The sequence below is a fragment of the Solanum dulcamara genome, chromosome 8 (assembly GCF_947179165.1).
Source record: "Solanum dulcamara chromosome 8, daSolDulc1.2, whole genome shotgun sequence".
Taxonomy (NCBI): domain Eukaryota; kingdom Viridiplantae; phylum Streptophyta; class Magnoliopsida; order Solanales; family Solanaceae; genus Solanum; species Solanum dulcamara.
The window spans coordinates 70,778,508-70,798,129 of NC_077244.1; the positions used below are offsets into that span (position 1 = coordinate 70,778,508).

The following is a 19,622-nucleotide window of genomic DNA, read 5'->3' on the forward strand; positions in this document are numbered from 1 at the left end:
TTAAAGTTTCATTACGCATTGTTCAATTATTTTCCTCAGCCCAAACAAGAGAGTTTTTTTATGATGAGCGATGGTAAATTATTCGACTTTGGCATCATATCGAACTATGTGACAACATTAATTAAAAATTTATTTTAAGTCATGTATAGCAAGAAGTTCACAAAAGAAGCGTTGTGGGGAATATTATGATTCTCCCCGAAAGAAATTCGTCCAGTTAAATAGTCTAATATTCTCATGTTAACAATATTAGTATATCATTGAATAAAACGTGTAAAAAGAAAAATTCTTGGCGCACCAAGTTTATTATTACGCCTTGTTGGATGATATGATTCTTTTTTTTTTTTTGTATCACGTATTCACAACTTTCAATTGGGTTCATTGTCTATAAAAGCAAATCATTGAGCCAATTTTCATCATAAATCAAACAGAAACAAAAACAAAAAATGCAACCAGGTGCAAAGTGGGAGGAAGTGAAGTCTATAAAAATCAATTCAGCTGAATTATGGAAATGGAATTCCTCAATTCCATACTTATACTGTGCTGTTGGGTTTATTTGCGCTGCGATTGCTTTCGCCATATTTTATCGATTTCAAAATCGAGAAAATTCTATTTCAGTACCAGACCCAGAGCCCATAGTACTACAGGTTGATGAGGAAAAGAAAATTTATGATGATCAAATGATACGTGCATTAGATGCTGAGCCTAAAATAGTGCTAGTCTTTGTTGGTAATGATAGATTGCCTTTGTATATTGCAAAGCCTACCTATACTCTTTCTTCAAATAATTCCCAACAAGTTTAGTTAATTAAGCACCTATTCATCTTTTCTTATTTCGTTTTCTCCTAATTGTAACATATTTTCTGTTAGTATATATTATGTCGTAATACGTACGTATTTATTCGATTTGATTCTTTTTCATAGTCAAACATATATACATAAGTATTTTTTTCCAGGAGGTATGTAATGACCCGTTAGGTTAAGTTCTCCTCCTTTCACAGAAGACCCTTTTTATAAATTTAAGTTGAAAATTTTGGACCTTTCGCTAACTTCGATTAATTAGTTGAGGGATAATTTTAGAGAATTAATTTAATTGGTTTGCTAAAGTGTTAATTTATTTAATACCTTATACCACTTAGCTTATATAATAGAATGAGTTAGTGAAATTTAGGACTGTTAATTCATAATCATTATTTAAAAGAAAAGACTTGCCCTAGAACGTGCCTTCGTGCAGCATCGACAACGAAAACACAACATTCTGGTAAGTGAATCTCTTTTTTGCTTCAAAAATTGGTCATGCATACACTAAAACTTGATGGCTGCTCAAATCAACTATGTATATTAATATGATTGGATAATGAAATTGAAGTGCAAGCTGTAACATTCCTTTGGTTTGAAGTTTTGAAGGGACAAGATTTTTGTTTTTCCATAATTAACTAAAGTATTGGAAAAAAAAGTTATTGGGAGGTAATGATTAGTTAATTTGTAGGGTAGGTTTGGATTGAAAAAGAAATAAAGAAATAAAAAAAATTCTTTGGAGTTCTTGGTTGCTGCTGCAACGTGGGTGTGATTCTTTGGGATTATTGGGTGACTAAATATTTGGTTACGTTAGTGACTAATTAGGAGTAGCAATTATACGAATATGATTAGGTGATAATTGGAGGAATTGAGACTTAACTATAGGCTAAACATATAGTAATATAGCTGTTGTCAGTTTCAAAAGCTTATTGTGATTACTTATTTGAATAGATTGCATTGATTTGGAAGCCCAACGAAAGGGGAAGGCTCAAGTCTCGGAGTAATTGCTTGATTATTTGAGGCAAGTGAATTTCTAAACCTCAATTTAAGCTTGTAGATGCTTGTATTTCCGTGTTATGTGTATTGGAGAATAATGAGAATTGGACTGAGTTACTGACTGTATGATCGGCCTTAAAAATGGAGATGACGGGTATAAAATGGTGATCTAATGACATGTATTGATGGAATTGATATGTTGTGATTATGGGTGTATTTTTGGACATGTGAAATGACTAGATTGATGTGAGATAGGAAAAATTATCGTTGTTGTCATGTCATATCATGAATCATATGAACATGAATTGATTGCATTAGTTCTGACATATTGTGTTGAGACTGAAAATGATATGAAATAAAGGGGTCAGATCACACGCTCCATGGAAAGTATTATGAAACAAAGGGGTCGGTCACACGCTCCGTAGCAGGATATGTATATTGAGGGGACGGACCACACGCTCCGTGGCAGGTAACATGGACATAAATGTCTCCCATGGATTCCGGACTGTAATTCAGCGGATGTGTACCGATAGGACAGACGTGCATCATTTAATTGCATTGCATCGCATTTTGTTGATATTTGTGAATTCGTGTTTACTACTTATTGCTCTGTATATGTTGAATTTGACTTGATATGATTCACTTGATAAGACTAACGATGAATATTCGTGGACTGTATTGTTATTATTGTATAGAGTGTAGAGTTGAGCTGGTTTTATGCAGATTGTAGTTGAGGAGGTTAGGTTGGGATGACAGGAGTATTTGTATCTATCGAGCTTTGCTTAGTTTTAGTTATCCACTTGCTGAGTACCATGTTATTTGATACTCACCCCTTGCTTCTACACTTGTGTAGGTTATGAGTCCGGACCTGTTTGATCTCCTCGCGTTTTATACCACATCCGAGGCTATCATCTCGAGTGTTGATGTAGTTGTTACATCCATCTAGCGGACACCTCTGATTCTTTTAATATGCTTTAGTCCTATTCTAGAGATAAAGACATTGTGACTGTATTTTCTTTCGTACATCGGTAATGTATTAGTGGCTTGTACACATGACAACCAATCTTGGGGGAATTTGAGTTTGTTTTATGTGCTTTCGATTAAGTTAAATTTTGATTTTTTTTTCTTCCGCATCTATTTTTCATTGGGTATTAAGCTGACTTGTCTCGGTGGGTTGAGATGAGTGCCATCACATACGAATTCGGATCGTGACATTGTTAGATATAATCGAACACATGGCCTATTGCATGTTCTTTTGTTGTGTTAAACTACACATGTAATCAGTAATCATCTTATTTAAAAACTTAAATAATCGCCGGAAAAAAGCACACATTTAATTGGTGTTTCCTTTTATGGTAATGAAGATTGGCATACAAATTGCATGTGACAATAATGATGAAGGGAAAGTTTCACAAGAAAAAGGCAGCGACTTTGTAAGATCTCTAATCACATATTACATGGGAGGAACCATAATTGTATAATCCCCCGTCAGATGGAGAGTGGATCTAACAATAAAATTATGTACTCCTTGTGGGTAAATTCTGACTCACTTTATGTCAAATTAATTCAATTTCGAAGGATAGAGTAATTTTAATAAAGTGAAAATCTAATTAAAGTATGTATCTATTTGTTTGATATAAACACATGATGTATGCAAATAAGTTTTTATCGTAAAATTAAATATGACAAAAGGTAGATATACATAAGCAATTTTATATTTATTCCTACCTTTGCAATGTGAAAGACGAGATTTGTCATATTTAAGTTTGACTTGAACACTTAGAAAACATTATCTTATTGTTTGTCCCCTCACTCCTATCCTTCACAGCACATTTATAATGAGCATAATTCATAAATATGTCTTTTAATTTAGCTTCAGCTGATATTTATGTTCTTTAATTTTGGATGTATACAAGTAGACACTTAAATTTGTACAAAATTGAACAAGTAGACACACGTGTTCTACGTGGCACAATACACGTATGACATCGCGTAGGACACAAAATTGTCATGTAGGATGTCATGTAGGACGAATGTGCCTATTTGTTCAAGTTTTGAATTGTTAAAGTACCTATTTGTGCATTAATAAAGTTAGAGATCATAGTTATCAGCTGAATTTAAATTAAGAGTTATATTTATGTATTATGTCTTTAAAATACAAAATGCAAAAAATTGAAGGACTGGCCTGGTTTAGATTGAAATCTTTCCAGCCTTGGGATATTTGGTCTCATAGCCGAAACGATTTTTTAGGACAATTTTTACTTAAATCACATGCAGCCCAAGAAAAGTTCAATTCAAGACATGGTCACCCACAAGGACAAGAAACAAGAATAATACAAGGATGGGCCTAAGTTGTCTGGCAACTTAATTTACTTATTAATTATAAAGCCATTTTCTAGGATTTACAAGTGAGGAACAACTAAAAAGGTATTTTTAAGGCAAGGTATACCCCATATCCCACTTTTTTCTGAATCTCAAGTCCCTTTTGCTACTTCTCCTTAAATATCAAGAAAAATGACATGTCAAAAAAAAGCCAAAAAACTAGGTCTTTCTCACTTATATAACATGATGATGAATAGCAACAAAAGATTCATAGAATTATATAGGTACTAATAATATTTTTGGATTTGATCTAACCAATTTGCCAGATCATCAACTAAGATTGCCATTTGCCAATACCACAACTGGAAAAAGATTATTACTAGTAACATGTACTTGCTTATAAAAGTAAAAAGGTTTAATAATCATAATTGTGATGCGTTGAACAAGGCGCTGCAAAATAACATATTAAGCTTTAAGCTAGTGTTTGATCATAGATTTTGGATCAAATTTTAAAAAATCTTATCATTAAATATTTGTTTGATCATAAATTTTGAAAATATGTCTTCAAATTTTTTTTCAAGTTGACCAATTTTTGGGACTTCAACTCACAAATTTCAAAAAAAAATAATCCAAATAAATACATGTCCAAACATCAAGTTTCTAAAATACAACTTCAAAAACTCAAACTTTCAAGTTTCAAGTTCAGAAAGCCAAGAGAAAACTAAATAAACTAGAATAATAAAGAGAAAGAAGTTAATTAATCACCACAGAGTAGATAAAAACTTGCTCAAATTCGATATTTACATCAAATCAATAAATGCTTAATACATGTTTGCACGTAGTCTTTTAGCACTCAACCTTGGTTAATTAACATATATTCCCCCTGTCCCATATTAGTTGACCATTTTTCTTCTTACACGCAGATTAACAAATTATAAATAAGAAGATAATTTTATTAACACCCCCTTTAAAAACTTGTTGGTAATTTTACAAAGAAATGTGAACAATTTCAAAAAGAATTAATTTCAAGGACAATATAGGAAAATTTTAATTAATGTTTTTTTGATTTAATAAGGTGGACACCTACTCCCTCAGTCCAATAATAGTTGTCCACTATTAATTTGACATATACCTTAAAAAAAAAAAAACGATATGGTTAATATTACGACATTACCCTTTGAATATATTAAATTTAATGCTTTGAAAAATGTATTAGATATAAATAGTTAAATAATTTATTCATTTTCCAAATTGGACATCTATTATTAGTATAGTGGACAAGTAAAAATAGTCAAAGGAAATAGTATGGGACAATAATTTTTAAAATGATGATCAACTAATATGGGACGGAGGAAGTATTTTCAATGGGCATACACAATGCAAATCAATATTAATTGAGTCAATCAATTCTGAATACTGAATTATTTTACCAAAAGAGAAAAAGAAAGAAGTTAAAATTAATTAGAACTTGTATTTGCCTCCTTGCACAATCCTCACTGCTTGTTGAGAAGACTATTAATAGAAGACAACAACTCCAGTTGGAGAAAAAGCTGCATTTTCATTTACTCGCATGCTTTTTGTTTTACTATTTGACATGACTTTAGAAATCAACCACTTGAAAATAAGGATGTTCATTATGACAAATTTAAGTACGTACAGACTAATATACTTAATACAATATACATTATTCTCAGTAGCATAGCACGTAGGCTGTGCACCTCTGTATTTTGCATTCAAAATTTACAGCTTCTTATTAATGAGTCATGTTCAGTATTCAAAATAATAAAGATTTTATATCTTCCCTTCAGAGCAGCCCCAATTCTGTCCTTTCACATTTACTCAAAGGTAAATTTTGGCCGTGTTTCATGCAATCTGTTTTTTTTGGAATTCATATCCGAAATTTACTCACTCGACTAATTTGAATTCACCACCTACCTACTGTAGCCCACCAAAGTGGAAGCACTCCCAATTAGGAGTTTGTTCATTTCCTATTGGTTTGAATTAGACACATTTGATTTAAAAATAAAAGGATCTCATCCACGTGCCTTTTTTTCTTTATTTCCTTTGTGCATTTTTCTTCGTAACATACTAATCCAACTAATTTGAATTCGTTCAAGTAGCCCACCAAAGAGAAACTGCTCTCAAACAAGAGTTTACTCCATCCTAGTGACTCGAAACTAAAATATCTAATTAAAGATAAAGAGGACCTTATTGGTTCATTCATTCCAAAGAGTTTTTTCATAAAAACATGTTTGTCTATCAATATCTTTGACAGCTTCTACCTGTCCCTGTGGATGATGTAAAAGTCAGGTGAAATGATGGCTTTATGTACATGTGTCCAGGTGGTAAAGGGAGAACAAAAATTTAATACAAGGGTTTGCGGTTGCTTTCAAAAGTGTTTCTTTTGCCTTATTTATTTGTTTTCAACTTCACCAACTCTAGTACTCTTCTGTCTTTTACCTCATATAATTGTTATTACCCTGTTTTTTGCACTTACTCTGTTTCTATGGATTCTAATTCCCAATTCTTTGGAGAAGCTGAAGAATGTAACAGCAGTGAATCTGGATGGACAATGTACATTGGTTCTCCTTCAACTTGTGATGGTGAGGTGGAAAATAATGGGGATTTTGATGAATTAGAAGACAATAATTATAACAGAGAAGGTCGCGTTAATGAAGACGATGAGGATGAGGATGGTGATACTGATGATTCAATGGCTTCTGATGCATCTTCAGGCCCAATTAGTCATTTTTCAAGAAATGGGAAGAGTGGTGGTGTAGCTATGGTTAATTTCAAGAATTCAAAGGAAAAGGGTAAGGAAAAAGATTGCAGCTTTAGTAACAATAAAGCAAAGAGTTTAATGAAGAATGGTTACAAGAATGATGATCAAGATAAGGTGAAAGAGTCTATATTTGCTGCAAAAGGTACTAAAGGTGCCTCCAATGGTAGTAATAATAAGGTTAGGAAAAGTATTTGGAGGGGCAAAGGGAAGTAGAGATAGTAGTAGTATAGCTTACCTAGCGTTTGATCATAAATTTTGAAGATTTATCTTCAAACATTTATTTTGGTCATGAAATTTGATCAGTTCAAATATTTTCAAATTCTCAAAAATTGGCTTAAACAACTGAGAAATTTCAATTTCACTCACAAAACTTCGTCTTAAATGTACGTACAAACACAAGTTCTGAGTTTCAAAAATCACAATTTTAAAAATTTCAACTTTCAAATTTATGGTCAAACGGGTGGTTAACTCTTAGATAGTGCTAGTACTCTTATGTATCTTTCTTCTTTGTTTGTTAGTGCATGGAGAACTTATCAGGATGTTTTGAAGTAGAATTAATTAAATCCATTCTTTTTGTTTTTGTACTTGTATCGTTCATGATACATAAAATATCATATTTAGTCGTCCATTAAGATGTGCATTAAAACATTATTATCCCACACAATGTGCCATATTCTGGTGTTAGTTGGAGGAGTTGGCTTTTGAGAAAAGTTAAGTAATTACTTTAGTAATAAATTTGAGTCCTTTTTTTTCTTTCAAATTTAAAATTAACAAGTAATTGAAATCACAGATTTGAAATTGAAATTCTACCTTTTAGATTTGAAATCAAAATTTTAAATTGAAGTTGAAGCTTTGTATTTTGTAAAATGTCATAGATAAATCCAAATTTCAAATCAAAACTTCAAATTGCAAGTACAAACACCTTCTAAGAAATTCAAAATGATGTATATATAGTGTCCCCCGATCTAACTTGGTGCAGAAAAGTTTACACTATCAGTTGATTAACATGTTGTAGACGAGAACTTGTGTTATTTAGATTATAATAGATGTGTAAATAACTAAATATCATGAGATAAAAGTACTCTTGCGTTGTTCCAATAATAATTAAATCTATTCTTTTTGTTTTTGTACATGTGTCGTTCAAGATACATAAAATACCATGAATATCATATTACATACATAAAATATCATGAATATCATATTTAGTTGTCCATTAAGATGTGCATTAAAACATTATTATCCAACAATGTGACATACTCTGGTGTTAGTTGGAGGAGTTGGTTTATGAGTAAAGTTTACTTAAGTAATTACTTTTGTAATAAATTTGAGTCCTTTTTTTCCTTTCAAATTTAAAATTAACGAGTAATTGAAATCACAGATTTTAAATTGAAATTCTACCTTTTAGATTTGAAATCAAAATTTCAAATTGAAGTTGAAGCTTTGTATTTTGTAAAATGTCATAAATAAATCCAAATTTGATCAAAACAAAACTTCAAATTTGATATTCAAATTACAAGTACAAACACCTTCCAAGAACTCAAAATGATATATATATAGTGTCCCCCGATCTAACTTGGTGTATAAAAGTTTACACTATCAGTGGATTAACATGTTATAGACGGTAACTTGTGTTATTTAGGTTATAATTAGATGTGTAAATATCATGAGATAAAAGCCCTCTTGCGTTGTTCAAATTTATTTACCAACACTTGGAAGGAAAAGTGATGGCATATTCAACAAAATCTTCTGGTTAGTTGAACCTTTGCTCAAGTATATTCCTTAATATCGAAGCAAGATATTGTCCCAATTTTTAATTACCAACATGTTTAACATCAGTAGTTGAAAATTCTCAGAAGTCCAACAGACAAGATCTTTGAAAGGTCTTCTTGCTAAAGTGTAAAGGATTGCGTTAAAATCTAGTCAACGTCGCATGCAAAATAAAGAAAATTAAAGGAGGTCAAAGTAAATGTATATATCACACCGTGGCGTTCATTATGAATTTAGTGATTATTATAATATTAACTTAAATTTAATATAAAAATCTATAAATTTTAAATTTTTAATTCACACCTGAATACCTTGATAAATCAAATTAATAGAGAGTGCTTGCTACGTCATGAACATCATGCGCAAATTGCTTGTGAAATATTGAATGTAAAAAGTAAATTCTAAGGCTTTCTCTCAATTCGAGTTACAGCAAAATGCATGCTCCCAACCTGTCAACAGACTGGAAAAAAGGATAAGCAACATTGTATTAACTTCCTCATCTGTAAGCAGAGATAGATAGATAGATACTGCCTATAACCTTTCGCATATACTTTTTCTCCACTTGCCCCCTTTTTCTCACTCTTTTGGTGGTTTGTCAATTTGAATCTATTTTCTCCGTTCATTTTTATTTGTTCACTTTGAATTTTGTATACTTCTTAAAAAATAATAACTTATATGTGTATTTGATCATACAACTCAGATTGATTGTGAGAAATAAGTAATTAATATTGAGGGTAAAACAAAATTATTTTATTTTTTGATATGTTAAAAATGACAAATAAAAATAAAAATTTATTATTAAAATACTGAACAAATAAAAACGAACGAAGAAAGTACCATAAATGTATATGCCAAAAATTATTCTGGAAAATAGTACAGTATTTAGAGCTGTCAAAATGGGCTTGACGTGCTGACCTAATTGCACTACTTTATTTACCATATTTTTCATTCCTCCCATCCATTTCAAAAAAATTCAAAAATTCCTTCTTTCCATCCAAATACATTAATTCAGTAATCCAAATACATTAATTCTGATTCATAAATTATCTCTATGTTCAATGTATCATGCATTAAATGTTACCTGCTGATACATAAATCCCTAATTAATGTATCCGAATTACTGAATTAATATATTTGGATTCAGATGTTTTTAAGAAATTTCTGTAAATTGAAAAAGGGTAGGAGGAAATAATAATTAGCCCTTTACACTATGTGATTTATGTAAGTTTATATTAAGTAGGGTTGGGCTAAATATTTTCAGCCCATTTAGGAACGAGGCTTTTAGCCCAGCCATATTTGGCCCGCCAACTTCATAGATTTAACCCGCGAGCCTCAGAAGCTAGTCCAGGGGTCATGATTTTTAAAAATAGGAAAAAGGCATAAATCCCCCCCCCCCCCGAAGTTGTATCGAAAAGTCAGTTACACATTTAAACTATCATGACGACCTATTATACACCTAAAAGTGGAACTATTACCCCCTTAGAACTGATGTGGCAAAACAAAAAAAGCGCGTCGGATTCTGTAGAGTAAAAAAAAAAATTAAAAAAAAAAATCACCCCACGCCCACATCCTTTCTTTTTCACACCCACCTACCTCTTCTTATTCACACCCACCTCCATTTACTCAATTTTGAATCTTGATTTTTTTTCTTTCAAACCTATTAAAGTAAAAAAATTTAAAAAACAAATTCACCCACCCCCACATCCTTTCTTCTTTACACTCACCTACCCTCTTCTTCTTTACACCCACCTCTATATACTCCCCATTTTGAATCTTGATTTTTTTCTTTCAAAATCCATTAAGAAGAAGAAGAATTCTTCTCCCCATTTTGGTGGAGAAGACGATTGGGGTTTGAGGAAGGGGAGGGGGTTCGGATGGGTGGTTAATAATTAATTAGGAGTTAATTAGTATAAAATATAGTTAATAAAAGAAAAGTTAATTAATAAAGAAAAGAAAAGAGAAAAAAATATAAAAATCGGATGGGTAGTTAATAATTAATTAGGAGTTAATTAGTATAAAATATAGTTAATAAAAGAAAAGTTAATTAATAAAGAAAAGAAAAGAGAAAAAAATATAAAAATCGGATGGGTAGTTAATAATTAATTAGGAGTTAATTAGTATAAAATATAGTTAATAAAAGAAAAGTTAATTAATAAAGAAAAGAAAAGAGAAAAAAATATAAAAATCGGATGGGTAGTTAATAATTAATTAGGAGTTAATTAGTATAAAATATAGTTAATAAAAGAAAAGTTAATTAATAAAGAAAAGAAAAGAGAAAAAAATATAAAAATCGGATGGGTAGTTAATAATTAATTAGGAGTTAATTAGTATAAAATATTGTTAATAAAAGAAAAGTTAATTAATAAAGAAAAGAAAAGAGAAAAAAATATAAAAATCGGATGGGTAGTTAATAATTAATTAGGAGTTAATTAGTATAAAATATTGTTAATAAAAAAAAAGTTAATTAATAAAGAAAAGAAATATAAAAAATCGGATGGGTGGTTAATAATTGATTGGGAGTTAATTAGTATATAGTATAGTTAATAAAAGAAAAGATAATTAATAAAAGAAAAAAGAAAAAAATATTAAAAAATCGGATGGATAGTTAATAATTAATTAGGAGTTAATTAGTATAAAATATAGTTAATAAAAGAAAAGTAAATTAATAAAGCAAAGCAAAGAAAAGAAAAAATATTTAAAAATTATAATTTGTGACGTGGCGATGATGTGGCAGCGAGTTTCACTTTTAGATAGTTTAGGTGTGTAATAGGTCGTCATGATAGTTTAAGTGTAATTGACTTTTCGGTACAACTTCAGGGGAGAATTTATGCCTTTTTTCTTAAAAATATTTGTTATATATATATATATATATATATATATATATATATATATATAGTATTGTTTTATTTTGTCAAATCTTTAGCAACTAGACAATTGAAGTTATTATAACTATGAATCTTTGTCCTCTTTTACTTTTATGTTTATGCCTAATTTTTCATTTCTTCTTTCTTATGTAGTTTATGAAAAAGATGATCATATAACGTATGTTGTTCTGATGAATCTTATGAATGTTGATTGTTGTATCTTGCATATTATGTTGTTTTTAAGTATTCCACTAAAGTGTCTGCAACTCATGCATATGTGAATTTTTGATGTATTGATGTTGTATTCATCATTTTTCGATAGTATTTCTAAGAAGCCAATGTTATCCATCTTTTGATTGAAGTGTCAATCCGTCTCAACCCGTAGTCTGCTTAGGGTTGGGTTGGGCTGCTATTTTATAGGCTCTTTAGATAAAAGGATCAGTCTGTCCTAACCCATTTATCTCGCTAACCTTTAAAATTGAGTTTGATTGGGCCAGCCCATTCTGACAGCTCTAACAATATTAATATCAAGTTAATTTTGAACGTAATTTTGTAGAATTCAAAACCCCTTCTCCAAACATGATGTCTAAAGTGCTTTCCACAAAATACATTAACCATTTACTTTTAATTTCTAACACTTTTATTCAAATATATAACATTTTATAAAAGTGTTTTTGGTCACTTGATATCGCTCAAAACTTACTTAAATTCAAGTAACCTAGCTTTATGGCTAATTTATACTCCAAAAACTTATAATTCAAATACATGAAGAGATTGTCTAAACTATATAAGAAATTCAATATTCTATTCATCATTCACATCATCATATATGAATATTTAGTATAAAGTATTGAAGTTTTCTAAGCTTCTTACTGAGCTTCTTACATCTAAGCTCAGTATGGAGAAGAAGATGAAGATTGAGAGAGTAGAGAGAGTAGAGAGAGAGGAAGATATTTTTTCATTATTGGGGCTTCTGTAAAAATGCCCTAATTCCCTTACATTGATTACATATACATGTATATATATACACAGTTACTTAGACTAACAAACTAACTAATTGGTAGTTAGTTTGTTTAACTAAGAGAGATGGAATTGACCATAATACCCCTACTTCTAACTAATTTCCTAACTAGTCTTTACATCTCAACACTCCCCTTCAAGCTAGGAGGTGCAAAGATGTTCAAAGCTCCTAGCTTGGACAAAAGATGCTCATGCTGAACCCTTGACAGCCCTTTAGTTAACAAATCTGCAGGTTGTTCTTGAGTTGGTAAGTAACTTACCTTTATCAGGCCTTGCTGCAGTTTTTCTCTGATAAAATGGCAATCTATCTCTATGTGCTTTGTTCTTTCGTGATATACTGGATTTGCTGCAATCTGAATTGCAGCTTTGCTATCACTATACATTTGAACAGGCAGCTCAACATCTGCATCCACTTCTTTCAACATGCCCAGCAGCCATACAAGTTCTGATACAGTCGAGGCCATACTTCTATATTCAGCTTCAGCTGAGCTCCTTGATACTGTGGTTTGTTTCTTTGCCTTACATGAGACCAGAGACTTTCCCATCTTGATCATGAACCCTGTGACTGACTTCCTGGTTAGTGGGCAAGCAGCCCAATCTGCATCACAAAATGCAGTGACCTGCCTATCTGACTGGCTGGACAATAATATACCTTGTCCAGGTTGTTTCTTCAAGTATTTGACAATCCTTAGTGCAGCCTCCATATGGGACCTTTTTGGTTGATTTAGAAACTGACTCAGTGTCTGAGTACTGAAGGAGATGTCTGGCCTTGTCATATTGAGGTACAGTAGCTTACCTATAAGTTTCTGATATGCAGCTTGATCTACCAAAGGATCTTCTGATTCTTCCAGCCTCTTGTTCACATGATCATCATACTGCCTTGATGTGAGCTTGATGTTGGTGTCTATGGGAGTTCCTGCTGGTTTGGCTGCAGATAGTCCTACCTCAGATATAAGTTCAAGGGTATACTTCCTTTGATGCATGAGTACACCTTCTGTGGTTCTTGCAAACTCAATTCCTAGGAAGTATTTGAGCTCCCCCAAGTCTTTCATTTTGAAGGCTCTTTGTAGAGCCTGCTTTGTGTCTTCTATCAGTTTAAGGCTGCTACCAGTTATTAACATGTCATCTACATATACAAGGACAATTACAATACCTTCTGCTGACTTGTTAATGAACAAGGAGTAATCATATTGACTTTGTTTGAACTCAAGAGAGGTTAGAGCTTCAGTGAGTTTGTGATTCCACTGCCTTGGAGCCTGCTTGAGCCCATAGAGGGACTTTGTTAGTCTACACACCTTCTCCCCTTGATTGACAAATCCCTGAGGAAGCTGCATATATATTTCATCCTCAAGGTCCCCATGGAGGAAGGCATTGAAGACATCCATTTGATGGATGTGCCAATTCTTAGAGACAGCAATGGAGAGAATGGCTCTGACAGTGACCATTTTCACAACAGGAGAGAAGGTCTCCTTGTAATCAATTCCTTCATGTTGGCTGTAACCTTTTGCAACTAACCTTGCTTTGAACCTCTCTATTTCTCCTGTGGATTTGTACTTGACCTTGTATATCCATCTACAGCCAATAGGTCTTTTTCCTGCAGGTAATGAAGTGATCTCCCAGGTGTTGTTGCTTTCTAAGGCCTGGATCTCAGTCTGCATAGCTTCAACCCATCTGGGATCTTTGATTGCTTCAGCATAGCTTGTGGGTTCTATCACAGAGGATGTAGCTGCAATAAAACACTGATGAGATGGTGAAAGATATGAATAGGCTACATAGTTGGACAGGGGATATTGGACATTCTGTTTGGCAGTCAGAGAAACAAAATCCTTCAGCCAAATGGGAGGCTGTTTGGACCTGACAGATCTTCTAGTGATAGTTGGTTCAGATACCTCAGAGCCACCTGCATCAGTGGGTGGTTGTGTAGGCACCCAGTGTTGCTCATCACCTCTTGGATGCACACATGTATCCTCTGCTGATAGAACAGGTGGAGCAGTACCTGAAACTATGAATGGAGGCATTTGATGGAGCTGTGGAGCTATATTACCTAGACTTTGTAGGTTGTCTACAAACAACTGTGGAGATGTAGAATTATCATTCTTGGAGAATGGAAATATGTCTTCTCTAAATTGAACATCCCTGCTGACAAAAAATGAGCTATTGTGCAAATCAAACAAGATATAGCCTTTTTGTACTTCAGAATATCCCATGTGAACTGCTGATTTTGATCTGGGCATAAGCTTGTCATGTTCAGTGAGGTTCTTGGCTAGAGCTAGACAACCAAGTGTTCTCAAATGAGATAAATCTGGTTTTCTACCATACAACCTTTCATAGGGAGTGTGAAACTCAAGCACAGTACTGGGAGTTCTGTTTATTAGATAAGCAGCAGCCAGCACACAGCGACCCCAAAATTTGATAGGTATTTTAGCTTGAAATCTGAGGGCTCTGGTTACTTCTAGTAGGTGTCTATGTTTCCTCTCAGCCACACCATTTTGTTGAGGAGTGTATGGACATGACCTTTGATGTATAATGCCCAGTGATTTAAACATACTATCACATACTGAGTTAACAAACTCAGTACCATTATCAGATCTTAGAACTTTAACCACCTTCCCAAACTGATTCTTAGTATACTTTAGAAAGAGGTTAAGAGACACACACACATCTGACTTGTGCTTAAGTAAGAATAGCCAAGTCATTCTTGAAAAATCATCAACAATTGTAAGGAAATACTTGTTACCATCAAAGGTAGGTGTATTATAAGGACCCCAAAGATCAACATGAATCAAATCAAAATAGCTACTGCTTTTGATGATGCTAGAAGAAAATACAGGTCTAGTTTGCTTGGCAAATGGACACACTAGGCACTCAGACACCTTACACATACTAACTTTATTCATATTGAATATCTTGGCAAGTACAGCTGAAGATACATGTCCTAGCCTTTTATGCCATAGCTCCATATTGGATTCCTTGTTTGTTGACTGACCAGCATCTACAGAGTTGGCAGAAACTTGAGTCTTACTTGCAATATCTTGATTTAATTGGATCCATAGCAGATATAAGCCACCCTCTTCTCTACCAACTTCCTTCACCTTCCCAGTGTAGAGCTCTTGGAAAACACAGAAATCAGGGAAGAAGGAGACTGAACATCCTAACTCCTTGGTTATTTTGCTAACAGACATTAAGTTGTACTTGAATTCCGGAACATGGAACACATTAGTGATCAGACTTCTAGATGGTAGACTACAAGATCCAATGTGAGTTACTTGAGTTGTATCACCATTTGGTAAACACACATCCTTCGAAGAGGCAAGTTTAAGTACAAACTCTTTTAGCAGCATCTCCATCTTAGACACCATATGGTTTGTTGCACCTGTATCCACAATCCACACATCACTATTTTCAGTTACAAACAAGGCCTTACCTGCATTGTTTGCCTTATTGCAATCAGGTACATTGGCTCTTGATCCTGACTGTTGATTCATCATCATAAGAATCTGCTCATACTGATCTTTTGTGAATGTACACCCCTGCAGTAGTTGCTTGACCTCTTTTTCAGCTGTCTTGTTAGATGTAGATGCTGATAGTTTGTTTTCATTGTGCTGTCCTGTGCTGTTTCTATCCCATATTGCTTCACTATTCACATTTGTGTTCAAACCATAAGAGAAACTAGCCTGACCTGACTGCTGAAGTTGATTAGTGTCTGCATGAACCATGTTTGCACTCTAAACCTTCCTTTTGGACTTGAAATCTGGGGGGTATCCCACCACCTTATAGCAGGACTCTTTTGTGTGGCCTCTACACTTACAGAACTCACAGATTAAGGATGTATTTTTCTTAAACCTGTTATTAACACCTGAACCATTTCCAACTCTAGAGTACATGGCTATTGAATCAGAATTTGATGAATAAAGCCCCAAATTGTTGATGCCTGTCACCACAGCCTTCTGACTTTCATCTCCTACTATCATAGCATATGCTTGATTGATAATAGGTAAAGGATCTATCATGAGAATCTGACTCCTAGCTTGATGATATGTGTCGTTCAACCCCATTAGAAACTGATACAGCTTTTGTCTATTCATGTGAACTAGAAATCCTTTAGATTTCTCACAATTACAACATGGTGAAGGCACTAACACTTCAAACTCATCCCACAGTGCCTTCAGCCTCGTATAATATGTTGAAACAGACGTTGTTCCTTGTTGTAAAGTAGCTATTTCTTTGTGTAGACTGTAGGTTCTAGATCCATCAACCCTGTCAAACCTCTCTTGCAGGTCAGACCACACACTTGAAGCATTTGACGCAAATGCAATTCCACTAAGTAGGCTCTTTGTTACTGAGTTCATAAGCCATGATAACACAATCGCATTTACCCTTTCCCATTGGCCCCATAACTCTTCACTATACATTTCTTTTCTGCATGTACCATCCACAAGACCTAACTTGTTTCTTCCTAGCAAGGCTAGTTTTATTGATCGATTCCACAAGGTATAGTTTTCAATGCCTTGCAACTGGAACGATATGATACTGATACCACTTACATCCGTGGGACTAAGGAATAATGGATGATTATAGTCAATACTTTGTCCATTATTACCTGCCGAGTTTGATGAACCTGATGCAGCCACTCGTTGAGCTGAATCTGTGGCTTCGCCTGTCATCTTTTTGTCCTTTTAGCTCTTTGTTGCGGAAATTCGTTTGAGCTTCGATGAAGCTTCGATGAAGCTCAGATCTGTAAAAAAAAAAACTGAGCTAGAACCTTGATTTTTCGATTGAATCCTTGACTCTGGTTTTTTCGAGTCTTTGACTCAACTGTCTGAGCTTCTTACTGCGATCGAGCTCTAATACCATGAAGTTTTCTGAGCTTCTTACTGAGCTTCTTACATCTAAGCTCAGTATGGAGAAGAAGATGAAGATTGAGAGAAGTTAGAGTAGAGAGAGTAGAGAGAGTAGAGAGAGTAGAGAGAGAGGAAGATATTTTTTCATTATTGGGGCTTCTGTAAAAATGCCCTAATTCCCTTACATTGATTACATATACATGTATATATATACACAGTTACTTAGACTAACAAACTAACTAATTGGTAGTTAGTTTGTTTAACTAAGAGAGATGGAATTGACCATAATACCCCTACTTCTAACTAATTTCCTAACTAGTCTTTACATCTCAACAAGTATACAATACATATACTCTTTTTAATTACATATTTTGTAAATTAGATGGCCAAATTAATTACTTACTATATATATATATTATATGTATATATTATACATATTGGCAATTAGACCTATAAATATTGGTAATTACTATCTTTTTTTTATTATTATTTATCCTCTTTTGAACGTTCTTCACATGTAAGATAACAAAGTGACATGCATGATTAATTGTTCATTCTTAATTGGCTACATTTTTAATTAAACGTATAATATATGTAATGTCTCGGACAACGGTTAATCGGGTTTATAATTTATAATAATACTAGTTTAGGAAATAACATTACAATAAGATAATTAAGATGGCAAATAGGTACCTATTATTGCATACTCAGGTAAAGATCGTTTAATTACATAATTTGTCCTTAATTTTGTTCTTAGACATTGAATTTATATCTAAGAGATATAAGTTCTTTAAGAATTGAGAAGCATAACTTATAGAATATTATGATACAAAAAATATTAGAAAAATTATACAAAATACATCAAATTATGAAACTATTTATCTAAATTGGACCCTATCCAAACTATTTACCCTTAATAGACTCATGATCCAAAATATTTACCCTCTTAGCCCACTTTTTCTCTTTTAATTTCGCTTATGACATCAAACTGGCGTCAACATCATTGCTATGAAATAATTCTCTGTGATACTCCATCGGTATATTGATATCATATAAGATTGAACTTAATTCTCCGTGATACTCCGTTGGTATATTGATACCCTATCAGTATCATATAGGATTGAACTCTTTTTTTAAGAAATAAAAATTAAACAATTAAGCGGAAATTATTTAAATCACAATTTTATTTATTAAACTCTAAATTAGTAAATATATTATTTGTGATACTCTGTCCGTATATTGATACCATATCGATATCATATGGGACTGAACTTAATCTTTTGTGGTACTCCGTCGGTATATTGATACCCTATGGTATCATGTAGGATGAACATGACGTCAGCGCATGAATTTAAAAATAAATTTATGTGATTTTAAAATTAAAAAAAAGTATGAAAGTAATGAGACATTTAAGAATAAACACTTTTCTTTTTTAGGATATACATATTATTTTCCCAATTTTTTTTTGTATGCCTCATAAAAATATTATTTTCCTTGAAGGGGCAAAAATTTAAAGACCAACACACAATATAATGAGAAGTGCAAATGACCTCGTAAAAATCCCATAGGAATACCATTTCCGGCCCAGACGTTGTTGTGCTCTGGAAATCACTTAATAACATTAATTAAGAAGGGGTTTTTATGATTCGATTTGAGTACGTTTTTATTAAAAGAATGATCTAACTAATTTGTTTAGTTTTTTCAAATATTTGAAATCAAATTAATATTTATTGTTTCGGTTTTCGAGAGTTTATTTGATTTTTATATAATTATATGATAATATACTTATAAGGACCTGTTGAATTGATTATATTCTAGCATAATATCACCAAATCAATTATCATTTGAGAAAATAAGAAAATACACACGCAATCAAATTATATATGTAGCTTCCCATCAAAATAATTGTATGCATTATCTAAAAATTTAACCATTTTAAAGGAATATAAAAGTTTCTTACAATGAATTTATTTTTGTGCAAAAAATTATAGATTTAGTTGCGATATATCAAAATATTGTGATAAGTTATTTTGAATATGAAATAAATTCTTGAAATTTGTATGTGTGTACAATTATATTTTTTTAGCTAGATGTTTATATAGGCAGTTATTTCTATTTTTTTTTACTTAACACAAAATCAAATCAAATTTCATCGAATTTTAAAAATAAAAACTAAAATCAAACCATTTTCTATATATTTCTTTGATTTTTCAGTTTTTCGTGAACACCCCCCTCC

The 19,622-nt window shown here is 32.5% G+C and overlaps 2 protein-coding genes across 2 annotated transcripts; both read left to right on the forward strand.

Annotated features, from left to right (window-relative positions):
• The first annotated feature begins 369 nt into the window (after positions 1–369).
• Positions 370–2,887, forward strand: LOC129900268 (uncharacterized). The gene is made up of 2 exons (XM_055975199.1): positions 370–726; positions 1,746–2,887. Exons 1-2 carry the CDS (start codon positions 444–446, stop codon positions 1,796–1,798), a joined length of 336 nt encoding a protein of 111 aa, XP_055831174.1. The 5' UTR covers positions 370–443; the 3' UTR covers positions 1,799–2,887.
• Positions 2,888–6,589: 3,702 nt separating this feature from the next.
• LOC129901383 (protein SOB FIVE-LIKE 4-like) lies at positions 6,590–7,276 on the forward strand. The gene has a single exon (XM_055976534.1). It carries the CDS (start codon positions 6,619–6,621, stop codon positions 7,105–7,107), a length of 489 nt encoding a protein of 162 aa, XP_055832509.1. The 5' UTR covers positions 6,590–6,618; the 3' UTR covers positions 7,108–7,276.
• The last annotated feature ends 12,346 nt before the right edge of the window (positions 7,277–19,622 follow it).

Bases quoted from the DNA above. Each gene is read 5' to 3' on its own strand.
- LOC129900268 (XM_055975199.1), top strand. From the start codon at position 444: ATGCAACCAGGTGCAAAGTGGGAGGAAGTGAAGTCTATAAAAATCAAT. The intron at 727-1,745 runs GTAATGATAGAT...TTATTTGAATAG, and splicing joins AATAGTGCTAGTCTTTGTTG to ATTGCATTGATTTGGAAGCC.
- LOC129901383 (XM_055976534.1), top strand. From the start codon at position 6,619: ATGGATTCTAATTCCCAATTCTTTGGAGAAGCTGAAGAATGTAACAGC.